The 27,119-nt window shown below is 36.5% G+C and overlaps 2 protein-coding genes across 9 annotated transcripts in view; both read right to left on the reverse strand.

The window, feature by feature from the left end:
• LOC115262131 (CUGBP Elav-like family member 2) overlaps window positions 1-27,119 on the reverse strand; it is a 1,100,715-nt gene that overhangs the window by 530,279 nt on the left and 543,317 nt on the right. The window contains exon 1 of one of the 8 annotated variants that reach the window (XM_062849227.1): window positions 23,145-23,713. The exons of the other annotated variants lie outside the window; for them this stretch is intronic. Coding sequence (XP_062705211.1) covers window positions 23,145-23,242 — 98 coding nt within the window. The 5' untranslated portion in view covers window positions 23,243-23,713. Of the gene's footprint in view, window positions 1-23,144; window positions 23,714-27,119 lie in introns of those variants that run through there. 8 annotated transcript variants of the gene reach the window in all.
• Window positions 1-27,119, reverse strand: part of LOC134287425 (uncharacterized) — a 429,578-nt gene that overhangs the window by 332,886 nt on the left and 69,573 nt on the right. The window lies entirely within an intron of this gene.

Consider the following 27,119-nt stretch of genomic DNA (forward strand, 5'->3'; position numbering starts at 1 on the left):
GATACCATTTCCAAGATCATTTAACGTCTACCGCGCGCTTCTGTCGTCGCCGTTGAAAACCATTTCAACGCAGGAAGGGATTACAGGACGTCATTGCGTACCTAATTACCTTCTTCTGCTATTTGGGTGGAAACCCCATGGAAACCCATGGAAGAGAGAAGGAACGCACTATCTTGTCGGAAGCTGTCGGCACGGGACACAGGAGAAAACGGAAACCTTCCTTGAAATTTAATTTCCTTGGATTCAATTAATGTGATACAGGTTGGTTGATGAGGTGGGTAGAACGATTTCTTCCCTAGGAAACCATTTCTCATCTCCCAAACGGCGGCGGCAGTGGTGCTACAAAGGGAGGTAGAGATTATTCAAATTACCTTCGTCAGAATTCGTGCCCCAGATGCTCTCTTGGGGGAATAGAGATGTCGTTAGTGTGTCAGCATAATGTTATTACGTGCGTAACTAAGCAACACCCGAATCTTTAATCATGGCCAACTCATCAAAATTCCTTACTCTATTGTGTGTTATTCCAATGATTATTATCAAAAAATCTGCGCCACTTTGGCGAAACAATCCAATAAGCATAAATCTGAAAATCGTCTAGCGTTGCTCAAGTGTTGAACCCCTCCAATGAACTGCTGCTGTTTTCTTGTGAGGAGGGTGCCATGCCACGATGATGATGATGATGGTGTGCTGCATAGGATTTGATTTGATTTTCACGAAAGCCCTCGAGGTGGAATCGGAAGAAAGATTGTACCCGGGAAAACGAAAATTTCGTTTTCCCTGTGTGGAGGAGTAGTGGACAGCGGGAAAGAGTGACAATTATGCGGTCATATTTTCAGAGATAATTTATGGTACTTGGTGTTACTTGCGAGGTAGCTTATAACTTCAATATAAATAAAAAAATCGGGTTAAGTACTGTTCCTTTGAATTCCACTAAGAATTTGCATCTTTTGACAGATACGTATTTCGACCTCAACTGTAAGGTCGTCTTCAGTGTCTTGTACTTGACTCGACAAGTATTCATTCTGGTTGGAATCCCTGAAAGCCATCTTTTTCGAGAAAGATTTAAATTTTCAGAGATTGTATAGTACATCTGTGATTTTTTTGTGGGATTTGTATATGTTTGAAAAAATAGTTGAGGATATGCTGGACTTCTTTGAACGAATCTTTAAGTTTAGTGGCGTTTCAATTGGATTTCCAGGAAGAACATTATGTAAAATTTCTGAAATTGTTTGAAGCGATAATCGTTGGAAAACTTCTCAAAAGTTATCCTTTAGCAAAAGATGTTACAGTAATGCGTTGTAATCCGTCGACCAGTTTTAGAAAATGCATGAAACGTAAGTGGAGCTGGTTGTTGATGCTTGGAAACAGTGGTGTCATCGAGGATACTCCAAGTTACTACCCAGCGCTCGAAACTAAAAAAAAATCCCACATCAACCTCACATTTTATGTTAAATTTTGTTTTGCGCTTTTGAAATGTTTTCGCCCTACGGGATATAAGAAATCGTCTGATGTGCTTTTCTCCTATTTTTGCGGTTATGAGGCAAAAAATAAAACAAAAAAATAAAACATCAAATACTTTACAATTGTTTTGTTCTTTTCTGCTTGTAGCCTTTTTTTTAATATTTCAGATATCCTTTCAGAAGTTCGTTCCGGATTGTTATAAAACTTTGAATCCTCATTTCGAAGATTTATTCAAAAATTCACTCAGAGGATTTCTTCAATTTCTTACAGGGATTCTTACGGATATTTCACAAGCTACTCCCCCGAAATATCTTAACAGATTATTTTTGAAAATCTTACATGGATTATTCTTCAGAAATTTATTATGAAAACTATCCACGGACATCTTCAGAAATTCCTCCATGGATTCTTATAAATATCCTACAATTCTTTCCAAATTTAATTTAGAACCTTCCATGGATTGCTTCAGAAATGGCTCCAGAGGATCCTCTAGTAGCTTCTTTCAGAATTTCTACTTCTACTGGTTTTCTCAAAAATTCCTACACAGATTCTGTACAAAGAATTATTTTAGGATGTCGTCCACGGTTTCTTAAGAAAAGTTTCCACATACTGTTTCAGATAGTCTTCCAAAATTTCCTTTAGAAATTCTTCCACAATATCCAAATTTCTTCTCTCTGGAGATTCTTTCAGATATTCTGTATGTGATTTAAACATTTAATTGTCCAAAGTAAACGATTTTAGTGGAGCGGACCTGGTGTGGTGGTTAGAACACAAGACTATCACGCCGAGGACCTGGGATCGAATCCCACTCCCGACAAACTCGCAAAATGTGAGTTCTTCCTTCGGAAAGAAAGTAAAGCGTGGGTCCCGAGATGAACTAGCCTAGGGTTAAAAATCTCGTTAATACAGACAAAAAAAAAACTATTTTAAGGACAAGGTATTTGGAGTACATTGCTCAAAATTTCTAGAGCACCGTTTTTTAGAACCGTTGAACGGATTTGGATTAAAATGCATCACGCTGTTGACAACCACTGAATAATTAGCGTGATGCATTTTCATCCAAATCCGTTCAACGGTTCTAAAAAACGATGCTCTAGAAATTTTGAGCTATGTACTCCAAATACCTTGTCCTTAAGCTATCGATGATTTATTTTCCGAAATTACTTTATGGACTTTTTTCAGAAATTACTTCAAGAATTCGGTCTTAAAATCTACCCAGGTTTACCTCAGAAACACCTCCAGCAGTTTCTGCAAAAAGTTCCCAGGGTTTTCTTCAGATATTCCATTAAACATTTCTTAAAAAAAGTTCGCCATGAATGGGATTACTTCAGGGTTTCTTCTGGGGATTCGTTTAGAAAATCCTCCGGAAGTTTCGTCAGAGGTTCCTCTAGAATTTTCAGAAAATCTTCCAGATATTGTTTTTTTTTATCTGTATTAACGAGATTTTTAGCCCTAGGCTAGTTCACCTCGGTTCCAGAGATTGATTCAGAAATTCAAACAGGTATTTTTTTAAGATCACTAGAGATTTGTTCCGGAATTGGTCTAGATATTCCATTGGGTATTCTTGCAGAAATGTTTCCTTGATTTTTTTCTTGGATTCATCCAGAAAATCCTGCTAGAATCCTCCTTCAGGAGTACTCCAGAGATTATTGCGTTGTTACTTTCAGTGATTCAGGCAGTAAGTCTTCCAGAGATTCCTGCCGGAGTTCATACAGCTTCATTCCTCCATGCATTTACACAGAAATATCTCGGACATTAACTCTAAGCATAGCTCTAAGAATTTCTCCACGGCACGGATTCATTAGGGAATTATTTCAGAAAAATCGTAGGAATTTCCACATACATTTCTTTAGAAATAATTCATTTTTTTTTCTAGAGGCTTACAAATATCCCTACAGGAATTCCTTCATAAAAACGTTCACAGAATGCTTCAGGAATACTTTCAGAAAATCCTCCAAGAGTTTCAAAAAATATTTTTTTCAGAAATTTTCATAAAAAAATCACCAATATTTTTTTTTACGAATTCCATCGAGGGATTCCTGTGGTTTTTCTCCAGGAAGTATTACTTCAAGAATTCCCTTGGATGTCTATGAACATTCTTCTGGAGAATTATTCAAGAATACTTTCTGAGATTACTGCAGGGAATATACTGAATATTTCTTCAAAAATTCCTACAAGGATTCCTTCAACAATATCTCCCTATACTATAGTTTCAGCAAGGGATTTCTTCAAAAGTTTTTCGATGCGTTTTTTTTATAAATTACTTTAGGAAAATTCCGTAAAAAATCATAAAGAAAATAATTTTTTTTTCAAGAATTGTTATTGGTTTTCAGTAGTTCCTTGAGAAATTCTACTACTACTTGTAAAATTTCTAAAGGAAATCCTGCAGAAAACCTTAAAAAAATAGAAATTGAAAGAAATGTGCAATAATGTTCGAAAAGTTTTACTTTTTTGCGCAAATGTATTCTTCCCCAGAATGCTCAAGATAAAGTTGAATTATTATTTTTTTTTCCAAGAATTATTTCCAATGCATTTTGGAGCAATTTTTTAAATTGAAATAAAAAAAAAACGTTTTTGGAGAACCCCTGTTTTCATTGCTCCTCTAAATCACGTTATCACAATTTTAAAATACACAGAGTTAAAAATTAGCATTTTTTTTAAATTGGGCATGTTTTCGTATTTATTGAGGAGTAGTTTCAGCAGAAAACGGAATTTTATAACCATTGATAATAGTTTAATCAGAATGTCAAAGTTTGATCTAAAAAAGGGGATTTTTCGGATCGATAGTTTTCATTATGCTAGGATTTTTTCTATCGAAAACAAGAATTTATACAGTCGGTGTTGAATGATATCTTATGGGTTCTCAACTGCAAAAAAGAATCAATATTTTCCAGATATTGTACCGTACAGATTTTATTCGCTACAGTTTCCCATGAAATGCTGGAATTTTTTTTCAATTTCGCATTTTGTACTTTTGTGTTTTTTGTGTTTTTATTTTGAAAGGTGGTTTTATTCATTCATTTTTTCATTAATAATAAACATTTTCTATATTTGACCATATAGAGAAGATTTCATAGAAAAACCAATATAAAATTACCAACCCAGCTTCGAGATAGAGCATCCTGAACATTTTCAATCACTCTCCGATACACTTCTCATACTTTTTGGAAATTCTTTAGCAACTCGAATTCTTTCGCTAATTTCTCTGGAAATTTCGTCAACAACTTCTGGTGGAGCTAGTTCAGCAAATCCTTGTCAGTTTTTTTTTTTAGAATTTCTTTCTCAACAATTTTGGAATTTTTTGTGGAAATCTATTTATGATTTTGACGGACAATTTTTTCAGGGCTGCTACCGGAGGTACAGAGTTTCTGGAAGTGGCTAGATCCATTGCTGGTCATCGGCACAGTGATTATAATCATGAGTTTTGTGCCGTCCAACGGTAGAATTGTAAAAAGTTCTGAAAGTGTCTCCTGGAGTCCCTAAAGGAACCGATTCCGGAGTATCTGGAAGTGGCTAAACCCATTGTCGGATTTTAGGTGAGCTCGTTTTGTGTTCAATAAAATAGGGGTTGCCCATGCTGTCGAATAACTTATGGTATTGCTCAGTGTGGAAGCATATATTGCAAAAAAAAATCTAAAAGTTTCTCCTGGGGGTTCCTATCGAAGCCGATTTTGAAGTATCCGGAAGTGGCCAGAGCCATTGATGGTCTTTAACACAGTGCCAATTGCTATCTGGTTTAGTGCCGTCCAACAGTGTAACCACAAGTAATTTTGAAAGTGTCTTCTGGAGGTCCCTATCGGAAGTGCCCGAACCCATAGCCAGTTTTTCAATAAGTTCGTTTAATATTGTAAAAAAAAATAGGGGTTATCCATTTATTGCTTTACGAATCATGCGAATTCCTCCAGTAGTGCATTTAAAATGTGTTCGTCATTTATTTTAGAAATTTTTGAAAAAAAAAAATTACGAACTTTGTTGGCAATTCCTTCGGAACACATTCGTGTATTTCTTCGGAAATTTTTGTTGTGAATTCCTTCCGTGATTTCTTTGAAAATTCTTTTGGCACAGAAATTAGAACTTCTTCGGCAGTTTATGTGGAATTTGTTATGCATTATCATTGAGAATTTAATTTCTGATTTTCAAAGAAAACCTAGCAAATTACTCGAATAAAAAAAAGGACGGCAATGTTTTTGATAATATTCTCAGTTATCCCATTGTAAAATCATGTGGATTTTTTTTTGAGAGTTCTGTTTGCAATGCCATTGAAAATTTGAGGGCCCATATAGCCGAGGCGGTAAACGCACGGGTATTCAGCATGACCATGCTGAGGGTGACGGGTTCGATTCCCGGTCGGTCCAGGATCTTTTCGTAGAGGAAATTTCCTTGACTTCCTTGGGCATAGAGTATCTTCGTGCCTGCCACACGATATACACATGCAAAATGGTCATTGGCAGAGGAAGCTCTCAGTTAATAACTGTGGAAGTGCTCATAGAACACTAAGCTGAGAAGCAGGCTTTGTCCCAGTGAGGACGTTACGCCAAGAAGAGGAGAGGAGCCATTGAAAATTTCCTTGGCAATTTTATTCAAATTTCTTCTGTCATTTATTGAATTTTTGTATTTCGTTGTTTTTATTTTTTAAATTTTATTCCTCCAAAAACTGCTTCAGCAATTCCTTTAGGGAATCCCACCCCGGTTTTTTTTAGGAAAACTGTAAATTTCTCCAAAAAAATATTGACAAATTGCTTTAATAGTTCTTATAAATCTCATACTGCTTTACAGAGATGCAGATATTCCTTCGGAAACTTATTTATTATTATCCTACTCTTTTTTTTTTTGAAAATTTTATGGTAATTCCTTTATTTTATTTTTTTAAACTCCAAAGGCAATTTCTACAGCTAGAAATAATATAATCTGAAAATGGAATTGACATAACAATTCCAAATGCATTTTTTATAGGAAAAGTCACAGAAAAAATCCGAAGACAATCTCGAAAAACTGCCTAAGAAATTAAAAACGAAATGATGCCGAAGAAATTTCCAAAGTTATTTTAAAAGGAAAATCTGGAAAAATGCTATGTGTCGAAGAAATTTCAACTGAAATTATCGCAAGCATTTACAAAGAAATTTCTGAAGGACGTCTAAGAAAATATGCTTAAGGAATTTCGGAAGGGTTTCCCAAATGAATCGCTCGAGGAATTAGGAAGTAATTTCTGAATGGTTTTACCAATACAATGCCAGAGAAATTTGCTGAGGAATTACTTCAGCACCTTTCAAAGGTATGACTGGAGGAGTTTCTGAAAGAATTTTATTGGAAATTGGTAAATAAATTTCCAAAGCAATGTCTGAAAGAATCACCAAAGGAATCCGGAAAGAATTGCCGAAGCATTTGTCAAAGAAATTCCTAAAACATTTTCAAAGATATTTACCTGAAAATTTTTCAATGGAATTAACGATTAAATTCCTAAAGAAAGTTTCAAAGCAAATTTGGAAGAACTTGCCGAGGACATTCACAAAGAAACTCCCGAAGAGATTGCTGAAAGATTCTTCAAAGAAATTTTCGATGAAATTCCAAAAGGCATCGATGTTAAAACTTTCAAATGATTTACAACAAATTTACCGAAATAGTTGTCTAGGGATTTCTACAGAAATTGCCAAAAACAATCCAACCAAATATGCGAATAAATTCCCAAAAGTATTGCCGAATTGATCACTGAAGGCATTGCCAAAGATAAATTTTAAAAATAGAATGACTAAAACAATTGAGATGCTCCTAGAAGTATTCTTGGGGAAATGCTGCAGTCATTTCAGTACGAAAGTTTGCAAATCTTTTTGGAGATATTCTTGCTCCAATCATTGAAAGAAATCATACAAGAGTCTTAATATAAATTACTGTAGAAATTTTGGGAGAAGAAAATGAAGATATTCCTGGAGGCCCCTGAAAGAATTTCTGAAGGAGTTTGTAGGGAAGCCTCTGGACGAATTTTTAATTTTCAATGAATTTTTAAAAGTGATTTATTTTTTATAGGTGTCCCTGAACAAATACTTGAAGAAATCAATAAATATTTTCCGTTATTCTTTTAGAAATTTTTGGAGAAATCTTTAGAGGAATTTCAAAAAAGAAACTCTGGAGGAACTCCATAAAAAAAATCGTGAAAAAACTGTGTTATGCAATATATAAAAGAATTTGTTAAGGATTTTTTTTGTGGAAACCCCTAATGAAATCACCAGGAAGAGTATCTGAAATAATCCCTGGTTCTCTACTGGAATCATTCGACTAATTTCTAAAAAAAAATACAATATAAAACTTCCAGAGAGCCGGACAGGATAAGTTTTTGGAGGAACCTCTGGAGGATTTTCATGGAGTTTCTTGAGAAATCTTAAAAAGGAACACTAATAGGAATTTCTGAACAATTTCCTGGGGAAACTTTTGAAGAAATTCTGAGTGGGCTTCATAAAGCAATCCCTAGAATAATTTCTGGAGGAAGAAGAAGAACATCAGAAGAGTTTTTAAAGTTACCCTGGGCGTTATTTTTGGAGATATTCATGGAAGAATATCGGAAGGACTTCCAAGAGGAATTTCTTACAGAATTTTGGAGAGGATCCCTGGAAGAATTCATAGATAAATTCATGAGGGTATCTCCATGGAAGGGGTTTTAGAAGGAATACATGGATTTTTTTTAAACATCTGGAAGAATCTATAGAGGAATTTCTAAAAGACCCCTTGAGAATTTCTCTGACAAAAATATCTTAAGAAAACTTCAGTAGAACTTTCATATTGTTTTAGAACATGAAGAATTCCTGAAGGAATTCTCAGAGGAATAACTGAAAAAATCCTTATAGAATTTCTAAAAAAAACTATTGATTTAATGGAAAAATATCTTATGGAACCCCCGAAAGATTTTTTTAAGGAATCGTTGTAGGAATTTCCGAAAGACCTGTTGAAGAATAACCAAAGGAGTCCCTGGGGGGATTTCTAATGGAATCCCTTGAGTATTTTCTAACAGAATACATGGAAGAATTACTGAACAAATCTCTAAACATTTATCTAAATGATTCCTTGCATAAATTTTTGGGGGAGTTTCGAGACAATTTTTTTTTTAATTTCTGAAGGATTCTTTGGAGAAGTTTCCAAAACTGTGAAAGGATTTCCGGAGAAATTTCTAGAATTTTCGAAGAATCCTCTAAAAAATGTCTTGATGAATCTCTGAAATATTTTCTCCAGGGATTCATTTATAAAGTTCTGAAGAAATATCACAAAAAAATCTTGATCACTACTGCACTTATTATTATTATTTTTATTATCGAGATTTTCAGCCAGGGGCTGGTTCATCTCCGCCAATACTGCACTTGACGAGTTTCTGAAAACAAAAAAAATCCTGCAATCCCCGTATTGGAAAACGTCTAATATTCAAGAAAATGTTACAAACCGTTACCAAAAATGCAAGGGTTTCATTTTTTAAGGAATCAAATAGGCTGTTTTTTCACATTGCAGTAGGAATCTTGTTTGCTTGTAAATGCGTTAATAAGTAAATCGAAAATGATCAAAAATTATTTTTATATTTTATAAGAAATCTCAAACAAATACGAACAGCTTGAGTGACTTTATAATTAGACCATAAAAGGTCTACACAGCTATTTCAAATAATCCTATTGTCAAACTAAAAGAAAAGTAAGTGTGATTATCGATCTAAAGACCGCTGACACCGCTGCTTTTGACCGCCTTGTAAGAAATTCTTCCCACTGTGCCTCAGGGCGACAAGGTTGATTTTCTATATCATTATTTCGATAACATCCCACTCGATGCGCTCCGGCGAGAATGTGTACAAGTCTAGTTTCTGAAAACAGAGGGTGGAGGAATTGCAAGAGGCATAACCCCGATGACGACGACGACGATAACGAAAAAGGAGTCACTCTAGTCTAGGTTGTGGTGGTGATTGTGAGAGAAAGAATCCCTGATTATGTTTACTGCTGTTCGGCACACTACGTTCACTGCTCGATGATGCCTGCTTGCCACCGACGACGACGACGACGACGACGACGGACAGGATAACTAACATAACAAGGATGCGAAAAGTCGGAGGTAAAATCGAGGCCGCTTCGACGTCCTCAGCCGCCACCGCCGCCACCGCCGCCGTTGAGAGTTCATTAAATTCACCACGGATCGGTGCACCCAAATGCAATATCGGAAATAATTGAATCTATTTTTTTTTTCGCCCCATCCATCCAGGCGGGTTGTTCCGAGAGGTCTGCTCTGAATTGCCTGCTCGCTCGCTCGCTGTGAATTGAGTGGGTGCTGTGATCCGAGCTGGGGCGCTTTGTATCCCGAGAGTTGTTGTCGTCGTCGTCGTTATTTGGAGGCTTGGAAAGAGGCTATTGGAGCGGAAGGATTATCGCGGTGCATGACGGTGTTTCCTCTGCCGATGGGTACTGGTGCGGATAACGTGTAGAGCTGGATCGAAACTAATGATTGATTGAAAAGGTCAGTGACTGAGTGTTGGAGAATTGTTCAGGTGAAAAAATGGGAAAGAGATGAAAGCAGCTGCTTTAATGGGGCCAGTTGGGTCAATGTTGGCACAGTGATACAGTCAAGGGAAAAGAGCAGGAGGAGGCATGGCTGAGCTACTAGAGAAATTCCTCTTTAAATTCATGGAAGAATTAAATAAAGTTGAAATTTATTGAATAAATTGAGATATGATTGAATCATTGACAGTTTTTTTAAACTACTAAAAAGAGTTCTAGAGCACATTTGATAGAATTCCACGTTCGTTTTCTGGGTTATTCTCAAACAAATATCTTGAGGGACTATTGATAGAGAGTTAGCAAAATTACAAACCCTATTATTAATTCTTCATCACCCGACGTTTTGATTTTTGAATTAGGCCTTCTTGAGGATGTATCCCTATAACTTCCCTGAAGAAGGCCAGAACCAAGGGTTGGAACCTCGAATTAAATAGATATACATACTTTGCTTCTATTTCTGCTAAGCAGGCTAGTTTAGATGTTAGCAAACTTAGCAAACCAATCCTAAATTAAACAACTATCATCCTAAGCACTTGCAATCAACCGTAATTACCACCATAATCAAAACTCGTTCAATCCATCACCCAAAAAAAGAAAGTTTCTCGCAACTTCTCAACAGGATCGAAACCGATCCCTGCCTGGAACTTCGACGTCCCGTGTAAACACGCGCTAATTACCTCTAACCGAGCGAAACCAAAAACCAAACTTTCGTCGTCGTCGTCCTCGCCGTCATCGGCTCGGCCCGCTACTTTTCGCTCATTGGCAGCACACCCGTCGATTAATTACTATTCATGTTGTGCAAATTTCCGCACACAGCTAATTATAAACTTTTCTCATCGCTTCTCCGAGAGGAGAGCGGGGTTCCAATGGTAGCCGATGATGAACGAAGCAGATGAGAGAATAAAAAAAAAGCGTCGAAAAAAAAAATCTTGCAGTCGATCACAGAAACAACAAATAGAAATGTGAAAAGTTTTCCGGGGTGGGTTTCAGTTCTTCTGTTTCCTTTCTCATCCATCGGGGGAAAGATAAATCCTAGAAGAAAGAAATGTATTCCAGAAACGTTCTCGTCACACCCCACGAGCGACGACATGGCGGTTCTAATTGGAATCGTGTCTTGGTGAAGTTATGGTCGTTTCTAATTTTCGAAGTGGTTTTGTGGGATTAAACTTTAAACAAAGAAGCGAAATCATCCTATCCTTTCCTCGAATATTTTTGTTCCCCCTAGCCTCGAGCAAACCGCGAGTTTTACGGTTCCCCAAAACTAACATAGTTTATAAGTCAAAAACATGCTCCGTTATGCCTGTTGGCGCATGGGCCTTAAATAAATGATTAAGTAATAATAAAGAAGCGAAATGACGTGGCAAAATGATATGATTAACATTATTAAAAATTACTAAATTACAAATTATTTAATGACTTTGGAAAAATGGTTTATGATTACGACCGCATTACTAGAAAACCCACAAAATATGTATAACGTTCGGTGAGGTCATTCCATTTATCTACTTTTTTATTATTATCATATTCGTTTATCTTTCACCTGTTTGCAGTCATACTGGTAGGTTTTGGTACATTTATCATTATTTCCATGAGTAGTCAATCGACTTGCTTAGAAATAGGATTGAATCTATATGTTATACCTACTTGAGAATTATAAACGTTTGACGCCTTTTTGGGCAGATTTCCACTATAACTCAGAGGTACGACCGTAAAACTTAAATATTTTTTTTTATATTCGCATTCCTTGAGTTTTACGGTCGTTGTAGTGTAAAATCTGACCAAAATGGCGTCAAAACATTGTAACGTTACGGTAGAATGTGTCATACATAATATCATGAGCAGAAATCTAATTAGCTCTTGTATTTTATCTTTGTCAGTTGATATCATGTGGAAATGGATTCCACCTGAACACAGATCTCAGTCTGACCTCTAGCTTTGGTTACAGTTATTTACACCCGCAAAACAACTAACAACGTTTTGGAACTCAACGTAGCTGTAGGACCTAATCCGCAAGCGATCTCGCAAACAATTGAATTGAGTTAGCTGCCGAGAGGAAAAGTAAAGGCGGGATCAAAAGGACGAAGGAGCTGCGTGCAGAAATAAAACTAATTAATAACATTTTAAGTACAGCTCTTCTACTCGTTTACTCGGACGAGAGCATCGGTAGAGCGTAGCTTGATGTTGACTGTTTTCAATCTGGGTTGTTGTATTGCTTGTTGTAGCTATAAAATGTTGGCGTTCGTGAAGCATACCGGTGGAATAAAATATACGCCCTTTGGTAGCTACAGTGTTAGCGAAATTGAAATCATTAATTTAAGAATTTCAGAAATTTAAATTTAAAAATGGTTTTAGCGAAAAGATTGAAACAAAACCAAATGGGGATGAAATTCTTCTCATGGGTATCAATAATATCTAGGACCTAAGCCCGTGAAAAAAAAGCATTAGGGCAATTCCGGCATCCATGTTTCCTAAAGTTGTAGTAAGAATGATTCTGGCAGAATTCTGAACAGATACTGATGAAATACTTTGATGCATTTCTTATGATTGGTCCATGATGGCCAAGTTACTGCTATACTTATTATTCCATATGTCCAGCTAATTTAATGTTCTTTAGCAGCTGGATAGCATCCTAAACTTCCCTCAACGTGGGAGTTGGCTCGTTGATGCTGTACTGATGTTATCATTTCTCCTGTTGCCTTTAACCTCTCCACACCATTTCGTAGGGGCCCATATAGCCGAGGCGGTAAACGCACGGGTATTCAGCATGACCATGCTGAGGGTGACGGGTTCGATTCCCGGTCGGTCCAGGATCTTTTCGTAAAGGAAATTTCCTTGACTTCCTTGGGCACAGAGTATCTTCGTGCCTGCCACACGATATACGCATGCAAAATGGTCATTGGCAGAGGAAGCTCTCAGTTAATAACTGTGGAAGTGCTCATAGAACACTAAGCTGAGAAGCAGGCTTTGTCCCAGGAGGACGTTACGCCAAGAAGAGGAGAGAGGAGGACCATTTCGTAAAGAGGCTCACCCAAGTAACAATCTTGATTCTATTTGGTTTTATTTGTTTTTGTAATAATTTTATCATAGCATTGCATATTCTAATTAATCTTATCATTGTTTCTGTTGAGCACAGCTATTCTTCATCAATCTGTGGTTTTGAAACTATCTCCAAGAATACTTGCGAATCAGTGATAAAACTACAGACACAATAAGAACTATTGACCTTAATGTCAGTTTTAAGAGGCTCTCGTAGTTATCTTCAATTTATAAGAATTCTTGAGTGAAAACAGTTTGGGGAATAAACAAATTCAGTATCTTGCAACATATAGAATCTGGGACCATTTGAGCAGGAGCACCAATTTTGGGCACTAGCTGCCATAACTCAGTCAATTTAGAACCGATGGACTTGAATTTTTGCACATGGCTAGATACAGTGCGTATCTGGTCGTGTCTCAAAAATCAAGTCAATCGGTTCAAAATTGACTGAGTCATAACGCAGCAAGTGCCCAAAATAGGTGCTCCTGCCCAAATGGTCCCAGACCCTAAACGCTAAATTTCGCTTGACAACCTTGTTACACCACGAAAACATTCCCATTTTGTGTTAGAAGCTAATCCCAATTAAAATGTTGTAGCATTGATTTTCATGAAGTGTTAATTTACGTGAATTTTTACTAATGCTTATTCTCTACACTCTTTAAAAGAACTCCAAGAACTCCTAAAGTAATCATTGGAAGGATTTATATTAGAATTTTCTTGGGAGAGTCAATTTTTTTTGGAAGCATTCGTTATAAAATTTCTCGTTACATGTTACTGATAAAATATTTTTTCTGGTTGTCTAAAGTATTTTATTGAAGTTGTAAATAAAGTTTGAGACATCGTTATCATATTTGAGCTCATTTTCTTCTGGCGAATACTTAGGTGAAATATTTGAGAGTTACATAAAGGTATATATTTAAATTTACTTATTGTTATTGAACTCCTTTATTATAGATCCCTGCAAGTCCTGAAGCTAATTTTTGTAAATTTTCCTACAAGAAGGTGCGTTAATAATTTTTTGAAAAACTATTCATTGAAATCTAATTCCTGAGAGCTTCTCTTATGATAAAGATTCTTGATTTTTTTTTTCAAATATTTAAGACTTAAAGTTTTGTCAAAAATTCGGAAGAAGTTCTTTTGGAGTAGCGCAGTGATCTTCACTTCTACTTTTTCTAGAGCGCAAACATTTGAAAATACAAAGGATATAATTTGGCACCAACATTCCAAAAAGGTTATATTTAAAAAAAAATATCATTTTTTATAAAGTAGTGGATAGTATTTCAATCCTAACAACAATAAAGTTTAAAGCACAAACGTAAAGAACAAATCCTTATCTTTATTATAGTGGAGATGGATGAAATACTGTCCACATATTGTCATAAAAGTATTTCCTTCGCAGACAGACTCGCCCCTTTTGAAATATCTGTGTCAAATTTTGGAAATGACCTATGAATATTGAAATGATCCTTCTGTGGGTATGACGTAACTTGTTACTGAAATTATTTTTAGGGTGTCCTAGATAGTGTGGGCACAACTTTCCATAGCAAGTACACAGTAGTTTTGATAACAACCAACTTCTTCTTCTTCTATTTGGCTTCTCACTGGAACTAGGCCTGCCTATTTTCAACTTAGTGTTCTGTGTGCACTTCCACCGTTATTAATTGAAGGGCTTTCTTTGCCTGCCATTGCATGAATATGTATATTGTGAGATAAGTACAATGATACCACTATGCCCAGGGAGTCTACAATCCAATCAAATTCTACTCATGTATGAGCTTCTCTCTGAAAATCGTTTTCATTTTATTTGTTTTGCAATATTCTTCACTTCAAAAGTTAGAAAAGAGCGTATGACAAAATTCCAATTTTCTTCTTCAAGAAATTATAACTCGATAACGGTTTGTTGGATTGCAATAATGTCTTCGGAGATGTTTGAGGTATTTGAACGACTTCTAAACAAAAATACACTGAGAGTGATATTAACCACGGATCCATTTTAAATTTTGTATAATTGCAATTCTACAAAAACTTTATCATTCTATGTTTTTTGGTTTTTTTTCAGTAGAATACTGCCAAGTTGGGATAGTCAAATGCTTCTAGCCTTTTTTCCAAGCATATGGAAATAACTTTTGAGATTTTTGATACCAAAAATAGATTTTAGATTTAAGTTACTTCGTAGGCTTTTTCCCACGAAAAGCCAGAATATAAATTATGTAGAGTACAATAAACCTGTAAATATGTGGAATAAATGTTTTATGTTCAAAGTATAATTGTGAACGGGAATAAACAAGTTGGACAGTCCTAATAAAGAAGACCCAGATCGATTTCTGGAATACAAAGCCCTACGGCCCCAAGCGGCGATGGGAAACCCCACTCCTAGATCCCTATCCCTACATACAGTCCACTCAACTTAGATTGACCACTTCCAAACATTTTTTTTTTCTGAAGATATTCCCCAAATATATTGCTAGCGGAAATTTCAGAATGGATTTTGAAATTAGGTTCAAACCTAGAGAAATTAATCTACCCAAATATGAAATTGCAATATTTAAATAATTACAAAATTACAACAACTTACAAAATTTATTATTATATGATATTTTTGACGGCTTCAAGAATTACAAAGTATTTGTCGATAATTGCTATAGAGAGGGTTTTTTAACAACCATAATTAACACTATCGAAAACCGCATAGAACCCATTGATTTTAACAGAGGATTTACGTCTGAAATCAGGGCTGGAATTTCGTCAACACTTTTCATTGAATTCAAGCAAAATTATTTAAAGATTATCATCAGAAATAACAAGTTTTAAAGAAAAAAATATTTGTTTTGCAAATGTTTTCTCAGAATTTTTCAAAATAGTTCTTTAGTAAACACGCTTGATAGAATTAATAATAGTTTTCAAAATAAAGTCTGTGACCATTTGAGCAGAGGGCACTTGCTGCTATAATTCAGTCAATTTCGAATCGATTGACTTCGACTTTAACTGTACGTATCTGATCGGGTCCCAAAAATCGAGTCATTCGGTTTAAAACTGACTGAGTTATAGCATCAAGTGCCCAAAATAGTTGCCCCTGCCCAAATGGTCCAAACACTAATTCCAGAAGGCTCTACATAATCAATTCAAGTGTATCAGTATCAGTAGATCGGCTCCAGTGGCATGTGTTCAAATATTCTCTCCAAAAAATCTTCTGGAGAATCTGCAGTGCAAAAAATTGAAAAACTATCCATAATTTCGTTAAAGAAACAAAGATTTCTGGTTAAATTCTTCCGACATTATTACCTTAGGTTTTTATTCCGGAATATTTCAAAACAATCCATGGTAACGGCAACAAATGCTTAAGGACGCTTACTATTTTTTTTCCAAAATTTGTTAAGAATTTGCCTAAAATTTTTTATCGAAGTGCCTTTCATGAGTCTCTACAGGACCGATTCCACAGTATAATCCACTCAAATACATATAACAAAAATCTATTTTTTTCCTTTTTTTTTGTGTGTCGAAAGAGATTTTACGTACAAGTTTCAATGAAAAAAACTATGCATAGTATTTTTCTACACCCAATCATACTTGAGTTACAGCAAATTCAAAAACATTAAGGAAAAAATCAAAATTAGCAAAAATTCAAAAACATAAAAAAACTACTGGCCTTGTTTAATATTATTTGAATCGGTGTGAAAATTCACATATCTGAGAAATAACTGATCTTCAAAAAAAAATCTCGAATAACATTTTACAATGTCCCATGAATTCAACTAGTTTTTTTTTTAATTCGCTGTAACTAGTGTGTCGGTAGATGTAGGAAAAATATTGTATATAGTCTTTACATTGGAACTTATACGTAAAATCTTTTCATCAATTTCAAAAATTGTTTTCTATTGATAGTTTTTAAAATCGATGAAAAAAAAATTCCATTTCAAACATACACCTGTTTAATGAGTAGTACGCTGATCGCGAGAAATTTCTTGGCCTATCTCGATGCGTGGAAAATTCAGGCAAGGAATCGCTCAAGAAAAATTAAGGCGTCGCTTTATTCCGGATCCTAGTACGGAGCTGAAACGAAACGTCAAATCAAATGGGGCTTGCTGTGTTAAATTTCTTGGCCATTCCGGTCACGGAAAAATGATGCACTGAACGAAAATTACTTGAGCGATTCCGTTTGGAGTGCATACCTCCCATAAAAAGTTAAGTGAGGACAAATTGTTATGTGTTGAAACAAAAGTAAATGATTCACAAAATGCAGTGAGCAAAATGAGCAAAATAGAACTCATATTGAAAAATATCGAGTCAATAATGGCGTATTTGTTCGTGTTTTGGATTGGTATAAAGTATAAATGATGCAACGCGATGTCAACATTTAAGTGAATTTAAAACCTGAAAAAATGCAACATCCCTTCGTGTTAAGAACCCAACAAAATCCCTCCATTCAACGTTCCGAAAATCTCATTTTGCTCAGTTTCAGTCTCCATAACTAAGTTGTTCTCTGTTCTGGGATGTACGTCAGCTTTTGAAAAAAAAAAACTTCTTTTACAACTTTTTCGCCCGTTTTCTGCCCTGGTTCTTCACTGCCGAGCCTTTATACAACCGACGACCCATTATCGTGACCGCTCTGTTGCACATTTCTGGACTTCCAGTCCCTGCTCTAGCCTTGTCTCGGATGCACACTGCTGTACGAGAGGAACTGAGGAACTGGGACCTTTCATCCGGCATTTTAATCCCATCCCTCCCCATATTTCGTAATTCAATGTGGAGAGGATAGCCGAAACAGAGAAAAAAAAAATACTCCACACAGAAACTTAAAACCACGCGTCCGAGCTTAAAGCCAAACTGCAAGGCTATGCACTCTGGTGGAAAACTGCTTTTTCTTTGCGGATGTCGGAGAGTTTACACAAAGTTTACGTTTCTTTTTTTCCTCTTCCTATACAGCCGACTGCTTCGCTTCCGGTTTCACTCTCTCACCTCAGCTGCAGCTGCAGCACTTGAGAATAGCTAGCACTTGGCCGCCACCGACGATGGTTTTCTTGCGAAGGCTAACCAACTTCTTGACAGCTCTCGGGACGACTCGACTTGACTCGAGTTCGTCCGTCCGTTCGTCCTGGATTGCATTGCATCTGAGGTGAGCTGAGTAGGGGTGCACACGGACGACAAACGGACGGGATTGGCGAGATGCCTCCACATTGCTTCCTCAGCCACTGCAGCGGTGTTGTTCGTTGATCCACTACTGTCTGATGCTGGGAAATAGTGTAAGAATGTTTGTTAATTCCGACGGTTTAATCCGGTGCCTTTCAACGGACTTTATGGAGAAGGTTTATAGGTTACCTGTTTCAGAGTGCAGTGGGTTTACTTTCATGGAAGTGTTATTGGGTGAATTCTCAATCAGAGGAATGTAACAAAAAAAAAATACTGGTGTAAAATAAGTATTTTAAATAACGAGAATTTACAATTTTAGGCAATTTTAGAGCAGCTAGTATCAAATTATATGACTCTTGATATTCAAAAAATCATATATCAAAAACTAAAAAACATACCTTTCTAATTTTTTAATATGTTACGCCGAATTTCATGAATTTTCATTAAAAAATATAAAACCATGGTACCCCTTTGGTCCCAAGACCTTGAAAACATGAAAAAAACAAATATATTTGCATATTTCTTGTACAAAAACACAATTTGGCCCATTCACCGCATTTTTCCTGAAAACTAGAATTCAATAGCTTTCAAACAAAAAAAAAGAAGTTTAAAATCGGTTGACTGGTTCAAAAGGTATAATTTTTTGAAAAATTTTAGTTTTTAAAAACCTTGATTTTTAGAACCACCCTATCTGAAAATTGGTCACCCTAATGACGAAATAAAAAAAATACGGGTCTAATTATTTTCAAAGAACTACGAACCCACGAAGTTACACGACAATCGGAGTTGCACTATATCGTTTTTCTATGGAATGGCTGAATATTTCCTAGCAAATTCTACAGTAATGCCAATGGAAATACCTATGTTAAAAGATTTAGCAGATTCCTTCATGATTTGTTTAAGAAAATATTCCTAGAAATCCTTCTGATGTTTTTCAATAGGTTCTTTTGGAGCTTCACCAATTTTTCCCCTGGGATTCCTTCCTGAACATTTTCCAGGATATTTGCTGGGATTCCTTCAAACATTTCTCCAGGGATTCTTTTAGTACTACCTCCATGGATTCCTTCTGAAATTTCTTCAAAAGTATATCCAGGGACCCTTTCAGTATTTTGAGGATTTACTTAAGGGGTTATGTTCTTATAAAATTCCCATTTACAGAATCCTGCAGAAATTCCTCCAAGAGTTCCTCCAGGGATTTCTTGAGATATTTCTTAAGGGTTTCTAAAAAAGTTCTTTCTGAAATTGCTCAATGAGCTAGTCTTAAGAGTATCCGTATACCCAGATTTTGAACTCTTTTTTCAACAGCACATTCCATAACAAGGTCAAGATAAAATTACATAACCTTCTATCTATACGATAAAAAAAAACAACCATTAGAGAAATAATTTCATACATTCATTGGTCGTTCCCACAATGTGATACTTTGGAGAAATCTTTGGTGAAATTCCTGAATGAATCCCTAAGAAATATCTTTTTAAACCTTCAAAGGAGTCCCTACAGATATCACAAGATGAACTCCTGGATAAATCCCTGGAGTAATTCCCAGAAGAGCCTCAAGTAACATTTTGATGACCAATTAGTCTTGAAGAGGTTTTGAGAACCGTCTTAAAACATTATACCTTTTTTTTTTTGGTTTTATGATGAACCTTATTTAGTCTGAAAAATTGTGGAAGAATTCCCACTGAAATATCAGAAATTTGATGAAATTCCTGGAGTAATCTACGGAGAAATTCCTGAAAACGGTCTGAGGGAATATCAGGAGCAATTCCCGGAGTGGGAGTTCTTTATAAAGGAATTCCGGAAGCAATACCAAGAGAAACCCATGTACCAAGAGGAAGTTCTGGAGAAATCACAAGAGGAAGCCCCAATAAATCGATAGAGAAACCCTATCTTTGCTGAGTTTCCTATTCATATGGAACAGTTATGCGATTATATGCAGTAAATATTATAAAATCGCTAGAAGCTTGGAGAAATCCCCAGAAGAATATCTAGATAGATTGTATAAGTATTTCCGAGAGAAATAAATTAAGGCATTCATAGGGAAATGATTAAAGTAATTCATAGGGATCCCTGAGGGAATCATAAGAGAAATTCTTTGAAGAATTCCGAGAAAAATTTCTAGAATAATTCACACAGTGATTCCAGAAGCATTAGAGAAATATCTGGATACATCGCTTGAAGAATTCCTTTAGAAAAGCCCGGAAAAAATCCTGCGGGAAGAAATACTAGCAAGAACTTTTGGAGAAAAAATAGCAGGGGATACCATAGGACAAATTTCAGAATTGTTCTTAGAAAATTGTCTGAAAGATTTCTCGAAATACCTATGCGGATCCCGTAACAAAGCCCTGTAGAATCTCTGAATGAATCTCAAGCAGCATTTTTTTTAAAACCCATAACAAAATCTATAAATAAACACAGATTAATTTTAAGAGGAATTTTTTAAGAAACCTCTACAGAAAACTTTGGATGCATCCCTAGAGGAAAAATCCTGGAAGAAGTCCTACACTGCCCTCGGACGCATAAATGTCACATGTTACAATAGAATAACCCGAGAAAAACACATTTCAAGCTTCAAAGAAACTTTGACTATTTTCAAATTTGATTGACTTCAACGCCATTCAACTATCGAAACATGTATAAATTTAGAGTTTGACAAAATATTTCAAAAATACTTATCAAAATATGACTTTTGACATAAAAACCTCAAAAATGTCGAAATGTAACATGTGACATTTATGCGTCCGACGGCAGTACAGTAGAGTAGGTCCAAATATCAAAAACTTGTAGAGGTACCAGGTATCTCCGGATGAGTTCCTGGAGAAATTTACAGAAGAATTCTCAAAACATCAGCAGAAATTGCTGAAATAAGCGAAGCAGAAAGTCCTGGAGAAATCGCAGCAAGAATTTCTCTTCCTTAAGGGTTTCCATTGGGATCCTTTGCTGAAGGAAATTTAGGAGAAATCCCTGGAAGAATTTTGGCAGCAATTGGCTTCTTTTGCGGTGTTGAGATAATTTCATATTCTGAATCTGCACGCCCAACTAGGTTCCGGGTCATTTGGCTGAACGCCAATTGGCCGAAAGCCGTTTGACCGAAAAGGAATAATGAACTTAAGTGATCATGCCACTGTTTCCTTTTTCAGATAACTCGAAAGAACAGCCTATGTATCAAAGAAGGAAATATCTTTGTCAAAAGTATTCGCAGTTTCAAAACCAAATAATGTTTTAATGGTAAAACTAGAAAAAATAGCCTATGCTTAAAAGAAAGAAATATTTGTGATGATCATATTTACAGCTAGCATGTTATGCAGAGTTTGCCCACGCCTCCAACATTTTTTGATCATAATTCGGCCAAACAGCATTCGGCTAAATGGCTGGACACCGCCAAACTGGGCCAAAATGCAAATTTCCGAGAACCTATTCAAAAATCAATTTTAAGTTTGTGTTAGAGCGATTTGATCAATCACCCCTCGTTGGATTTTGTACTGGGCAGTACTGTCAAGCAGGTGCTCAGCTATTCAAAAAGTGATACCAAAAATTTTCTTTGAAATTGATTTTAGACATCAAAATTTGAAGGTTCTAAAAAATCTGAAAAAAAAACATTGTGCCTCAGAAAAAGTGCTTTAATGCAAAATTAAAAAAATCAATGGTTTTTTCAAAATAATGTCTGAAGCAATCCAAGTCGGAAATCTACAGAATAAATCTCAGCATAAATTCTCGGAGAAATTCGCCTGAAAGCAAGTTTTGTATTTGCTCAATATTGAAAGTGACAGGATTTACATTAATGATTCCTATCCCTGCGTCACATGTTTGATGATATATTACTGATACTTTTGGTTCAAACAGTAACCCTGCCTTTTTGACGCATGGTTCAACGTTGCCCACATATTAACACCAAACAAACGTACTTGCAAGAAAAAGTATTATCTTCGTGTTAGCTTCAAGAACCAAAAACAAGATAACCCACACATCCACATAAAATATACAATAGAATCGTTTTCACTAAAGACAAAAACGCGAGTGATAAAAAAATCCTCGGTTTTGGAATGGAAGGGGAGTATGGGGCGTGCATATCATATTGAAGATTCTCATACATTATAACAATGAACACTTTTTCACTCGATGGAACGTGCAGTCCTTTCTAGGTCAGGTTTCAAAAAAGTATTCTATTCAATATTAATGTTGGTCCTACTTCTCGTCCCAAGTGAGCTTAGTTTTTTATTCAATCCAACAGGCAACTTTCACATTGCATAAATAATTGAATTTTTCTCTGAAGCTGATCTTACTCTATCCTCCCTCATTCGCGTTGTTGTTAAAACCCGAAACCCAGAGAAAGCCACATTTACCATTTTCGCTGCTTGCATGCAGCACCAAACCAAGCATCGCCGGCGCCACTATACCACATTGCATTGCTAGGAAACAATTCTATCGCGGTGGTGCTGGCCAGCAAAAGCTGTATCCATATTATGAGCAGAGCGCACTATGTCGGGTGGTAGGGGAGAGTGATTTAATACGCATGCATTAGTACAGAACAATAATGAACTACCAAGTGTTTCCATTTCTCTGGTTTGGGATTCGTCAATCTATTTTGGTTTAACAGTTGAATAAGATGTTCTGATATATAATCTACATTTCAATCAGTTTTATGAAATTTGACTAAAACTGATATTAGAAAGGATGCGATGGATCCACAGAATTCATGTTGACTATACACAATATTAAACTCTCGTCGATTCATTCTTGAACATTCTCCCCTACTCAACTCGCGGCCACATGTTCCCTGAACCCGAAAATTACACCGACTGCCCTCATTAGCGTCAGCCAGCCAGCCAGTCAGTCAGTGAGTGCGCACACAGGAAGCGGAAAAAGTTAAATGAAATGTATAAAATTTTTGCTTAATTTAATTTTTATTTCTGCACTGCACCACACCACACCATAGGGGTCTGACAGACTGCTGGGGCCCGAGAAAGTAATGGTTTTAGAACAAAATGGCGGTTGATTACTCACATTTCATGCAGCTCCGCACCAAGCTCGGTGGAAGCCGGCTGCGTGAACGGGTTGAAGAACCGTTGGCGGGTATCCTGGTACGTCGAAAGCAACTTCATCTCAACTCAAAATGCGCGACGGTGGGCGAGCGTAAAAATTACTTGGAATTCAAATCACTCGTCTAAACTTTCGGACACAATTAGAAATATCGTTTTTCACTCGGGTAAAAACCCACGGCTTTGTCGAAAATAAAACACTTTTCGAACCGAATCACGTGCGATTGACAAGAAAAAAAAACCGACGATCGGAATTCCGCGTCACACTTTTCAAGCACTTGCGCTTTCCTTAAATCAAAAGGAAAACTATCGAGCGAAGTAATATACTTCAGAGAGAAAAAAAAAATTGGTAATAAAATAACGCCCAAAAATTGGAATTCACACAATTGCGGAGATGCAAATCACTTTCCGGAACGCGACGCGCGAGGGTGGATAACAGCGAACACGAGGATCGAAGAAAAAAAAAGAAAAACGGATGGTAAAACACTGGGGTACTGTCTCGAACAACCGATTAAAACGAAATGAGATCGATCGACGTGGGAATGAGTTCGAGATGTCGATGGTCAAGCAGAAACAATACCATGAGATGATGACCATCAACCCAGCAATACCGTTATTGCGGTTTTCGTTGTGTGAGTCAGCGTGGTCAATTGTGGTGATCGCATTTGATCCATTGGTTTTATTGTTTGGTAGATTGAGATTTCAAGGTCGATATCGAGTTTTCGAGCAATGCCTATTTTGGCTTGAGATCAGGCAATCCAAAGTGAGATAGGATCGTTAGTTCCTTTGTGTCAAGTTTAAGGTTTCGCACTGATAGAGGAGAGCATTTTAAAATGCATCAATTGAGCCTCTATATACAGTTCCAACGGACACAAGATCGAGTTTTTAGACATACTAGAACATTTTTTGACAACATTTTCTAGTTATACTTCTGCTTAATTGTGATTATGGGTCATTCTAAAGACCAAAAGCAAGATATAATGCACCACTGTCATGTCTTGTTTGAGAATTGAAACTACTGCGTCCAATAAATAGATTTTTTTTAAGAAGTGTCATAGTTTTGACCAATAACATTCCAATGAAATAAATAGGGTAAGGGAGGTATTTTGGACCCCTTTTGGAAGTGGATGAACAGTTCAGCGAAAAAAGAAAGTTCCCACTTCAAAATATGGATAATTTCAGTAGGCACTACGTAGAGCAACATGTTTTCTATCGAAAAAGGCTAAACAGAACTCAAAATTGTTGTAGTAAATACAAGAAATATCAAAACTCCTGAAGGATCTCGGGCTTCTATTTTGGATCACCTGATTTTATTTTGGACCACCAAGTGCACATATTTTGGCCCACCAAATAAAACTTCAATTGATTGATGTAATGAAAGCCACCTCAGCAAAAATTTATACATAGTTAAAACCACGTGAAGTTAACATCTTTTCTATTCATTTTTTGAGGCAGGGAACGTTTAAATATTACGTTACGGTAAAAATAGATGAAATTTTGTTGCAATTGCCAGTTTTTACGCATTGTAGTATGATGTTTCATAAAGAAATGTTACGCAAAACGTGTATTTATTAACTATTGCATGACGTCAGTCACCATGCATAAATTACGTAACGCCTCATAGAAGTGTGAAAGTCTAGTGATTTTGCTAAATATAAAGGCGTTCCACACATATTGAAATGGAAAGGCCATAAAAAATAAAGTAATTTGAATGATACGTAAATTGTCAAACATACATTAGATAACACATTGTCTGAGTCATCAACTGATTGCTGAGAAGGACAACTTTTCTAAACTGGATGACTGAACACCTGAAAATTTCAACTTATTGAAAAGTTGTTATTGTTATGACACAAATCAAATCGAAATTTTTAATTTGGCGAAAAATTGTTAGAACAAATCGAACCCACAACAATCTCATTGTAAAATAAATGTATTACAACCCAGATCACGGGAGGTCCCAACTTATTCTATTTATCTGTTTTTACAGTACATTACATTGGCATGAATATTTTCTTTCTTTAGAAGGAACTGGAGAGATGGATCTGACAGGTGGTCCAAAATATGTCCACATCTGATTATGTTGAACATATTTTGGCCATACCTCAAACCACCATTTTAGTAAATGTTATCGCTCCACCGAGGTTAAGAACAGTTTATTGAGTTCTTACATGGCCCTAACTACATTCACATGAAATAAATATTTATTTGTAAAATTTAATACCTCTTCGAAGTCGACTACAAATTTGTCACCTTCTTTGTTTTTGGTGCTTTTCCGTGCGTTTCATTGGAAGTGAAAACATATTCTCTATTTTTGATACTGAACAGCATATTTAATTGACATTTAAAATAAAGATCATCATATAGTTGAATACTTTTCGTGTTCCAATAAAAATTTACCAAGATTCAGTAGAGATTATGTGATAAATATCATAAAACTCATAGGGTGGGCCAAAATATCTGCCCGGTCCAAAATACCTCCACTACCCTAACCATGCGTCTCCATTTGGTGCGGTTGAAAATATGTAAAATTGTACGGTTGGTTCGGGGGTGCAGTAGGAATCCGTGTTGTGGGAATCACAGAGCTTATCACCTGCTTATCTATCTGCTCTGGATCTCGAGTTAGCGGAGTATGAAGCTTTACTTGATAACTAGCGCCACCTAGCGGTGAAATCACCAACTAATTGTTGAACCACCAGATTGCTCTTGACTTCCTGAAGAACTTTGCCGAAGACGACATCTACTCTGGATATCGAGATAGCGGAGTTTGAACATTTATTTGATAACTACCGCCACCTAGCGGTGAAATCGCCAACTAATTGTTGAACCACCAGATTGCTCTTGACTTCCTGAAGAACTTTGCCGAAGACGGCACTTTTCTATCTGCTCTGGATCTCTAAATAGCGGAGTTTGAAGCTTTACTTGACAACTAGCGCCACCTAGCGGCGAATCACCAACTAATTAACGAACCACCAGATTGCTCTTGACTTCCTGAAGAACTTTGCCAAAGACGTCACTTTTCTATCTGCTCTGGATCCCGAGCTTGAGAAGTTTAAAATTCTACTTGAAAAATAGCGCCACCTAGCGGCGAAATCACTAACTGTTGAGCCACCAGATTGCTCTTGACTTCCTGAAGAACTTTGCCGAAGACGTCACTTTTCTATCTGCTGAGGGTCTCGAGATAGCGGAGTTTGAAGCTTTACTTGACAACTAGCGCCACCTAGCGGCGAAATCACCAACTAATGATTGAACCACCAGATTGCTCTTGACTTCCTGAAGAACTTTGCCGAAGACGGCACTTTTCTATCTGCTCTGGTTCTCGAGATAGCGGAGTTTTAAGCTTTACTTGACAACTAGCGCCACCTTGTGGCGAAATCACCAACTAATTATTGAACCACCAGATTGCTCTTGACTTCCTGAAGAACTTTGCCGAAGACGGCACTTTTCTATCTGCTCTGGTTCTCGAGATAGCGGAGTTTTAAGCTTTACTTGACAACTAGCGCCACCTAGCGGCGAAATAACCAACTAATTATTGAATCGCCAGATAGTTGTTGACCTACTGTACAACTTTGCCGAAGACAGCATTATTCCAAATAAAGTAGATCTAGAGATATCGCATGTGATAACTTGTGAGTGCTTCTACTGGCGAGTGTACATAGCAACCACTTCTACATAGCGCCTCTATCGGCAAAATTGCCAACTAATTGGATGATAGTTGGCATTGTGTGGTAGATGTATTCTAGTACTACAACTTTGCCAAAGAAATAATGGTGCTATCTTGTAATACGCCTGAGATATTCGCTCACACCCCCAATTAGGCGAAATTCCATAAGCTCTGTGATTCCCACAACACGGCCGTAATAAGAATCCGTGTAATACACGGTGTTCAATAAGTTCGGATACACAGTAAAATTGAATTTATTTCCCATCTGTAATTCAG

Source organism: Aedes albopictus, chromosome 2 (genome assembly GCF_035046485.1).
Source record: "Aedes albopictus strain Foshan chromosome 2, AalbF5, whole genome shotgun sequence".
NCBI lineage: Eukaryota > Metazoa > Arthropoda > Insecta > Diptera > Culicidae > Aedes > Aedes albopictus.